The 1,381-nt window shown below is 35.7% G+C and overlaps 1 protein-coding gene across 1 annotated transcript in view; it reads right to left on the bottom strand.

Moving 5' to 3' along the window:
* The window catches only part of vps13c (vacuolar protein sorting 13 homolog C), a 289,282-nt gene that overhangs the window by 265,443 nt on the left and 22,458 nt on the right, over positions 1 to 1,381 (bottom strand). Inside the window, exon 3 of the mRNA XM_037694953.1 lies at positions 1,264 to 1,306. Within this exon, the coding sequence (XP_037550881.1) occupies positions 1,264 to 1,306 (43 nt within the window). The remainder of the gene's footprint in view (positions 1 to 1,263; positions 1,307 to 1,381) is intronic.

Below are 1,381 nucleotides of genomic sequence, written 5' to 3'. Positions count from 1 at the left end.
CCAGACCAGCTCGCCTCAGCCGTCTGAGGAAGTAGAGTCTCTGATGAGCTTTCTTGATCAGGCTGGTGGTGTTGTTGCTCCAGCTGAGGTTGTCATTCATGTGTACACCCAAGTACTTGTAGCTGGAGACCACTTCCACCGCAGATCCTCTTATGTTCAGGGGGGTGTAGGTGTTTTTGTTCCTTCTGAAGTCCACAATCATCTCCTTTGTCTTCTTCACATTGATGTGAAGGTTATTCTCTCTGCACCAGCTCTCCAGGTGTTCCACCTCCTGCCTGTAGCTGGACTCATCATTGTTTGTGATGCATCCCACCACCGCTGTATGTATCAGCTGTTCTTACGGTTTTTATCAGCTGTTCTTACGGTTTTTATCAGCTGTTCTTACGGTTTTTATCAGCTGTTCTTACGGTTTTTATCAGCTGTTTTTACGGTTTTTATCAGCTGTTCTTACTGTTTTCATCAGCAGTTTTCAATGTTTTATCAGCTGTTTTTACTGTTTTAATTAGCTGTTTTTAATATTTTTATCAGCTGTTCTTACGGTTTTTATCAGCTGTTCTTACTGTTTTTTTATCCTGTATTCTGTATTTCTGTAAAGCACTTTGCAATTTTATCTATGAAAGGTGCTTTATAGTTTACCTACTTACTTTACTTAATTATTACTTACTTATTAATTAATTCTTATATACTTATTACTTACACTTACTTTTTACTTACTTCCTACTTACTTTCTACTTACTTATTACTTCCAGACTTACTTCCTTTATGATTGAAATAATTGTTTGAAATAATGGGCAGATATAATAAGATTTTTTCTGCTTTCTGCTGCCTTTCATTGTAAATCTTTTGTATCTTTTTTATATTGTTATGGAATTGTTTTGTACTTTTTTTAAATGAATAAACTTTATACCATAGCATACCATACTTCCTGACTTGCTTCCTACATATTTCTTACTTGTTTCCTACTTACTTACTACATTTTCATAAACAAACTTCTTTTTTACACAATCTTTCCATTTCATATACAGTTCAATCATCAAAAAGTGTACTTTTTTCAGCTTAGGTGGTTATAAAATGAGGTAGATGATGGATGTTGGAGTTTCAGGCAGTAGCTCAACTGCTGCCCCCCTTCATAATTAAGAGTTTCAGAAGAAGATAATAGACTTTTATTCAAGAGTTGTTTTTTTTTAATACCATCTTGAGTCTAAACAAATGAAAACCATAAAAACAGGATTATTATAAATAATGCAGAGTCCCAGTACTCACCAATCTGTCCAGCCTTTACTTTGAAGGGAACATTAAACTCACTCTGAAACACAAACACACAAGTCAGAGTTGAGCTGTGGACTGAAATCTGCCATGAGGGGACCACTACACCCTGCCC

The sequence above is a fragment of the Nematolebias whitei genome, chromosome 2 (assembly GCF_014905685.2).
Source record: "Nematolebias whitei isolate Nwh7 chromosome 2, NemWhi1, whole genome shotgun sequence".
In the NCBI taxonomy this organism is placed as follows: domain Eukaryota; kingdom Metazoa; phylum Chordata; class Actinopteri; order Cyprinodontiformes; family Rivulidae; genus Nematolebias; species Nematolebias whitei.
Note: the sequence above shows the minus strand (reverse complement) of the source record. Positions and strands in the feature narration are given on the sequence as shown.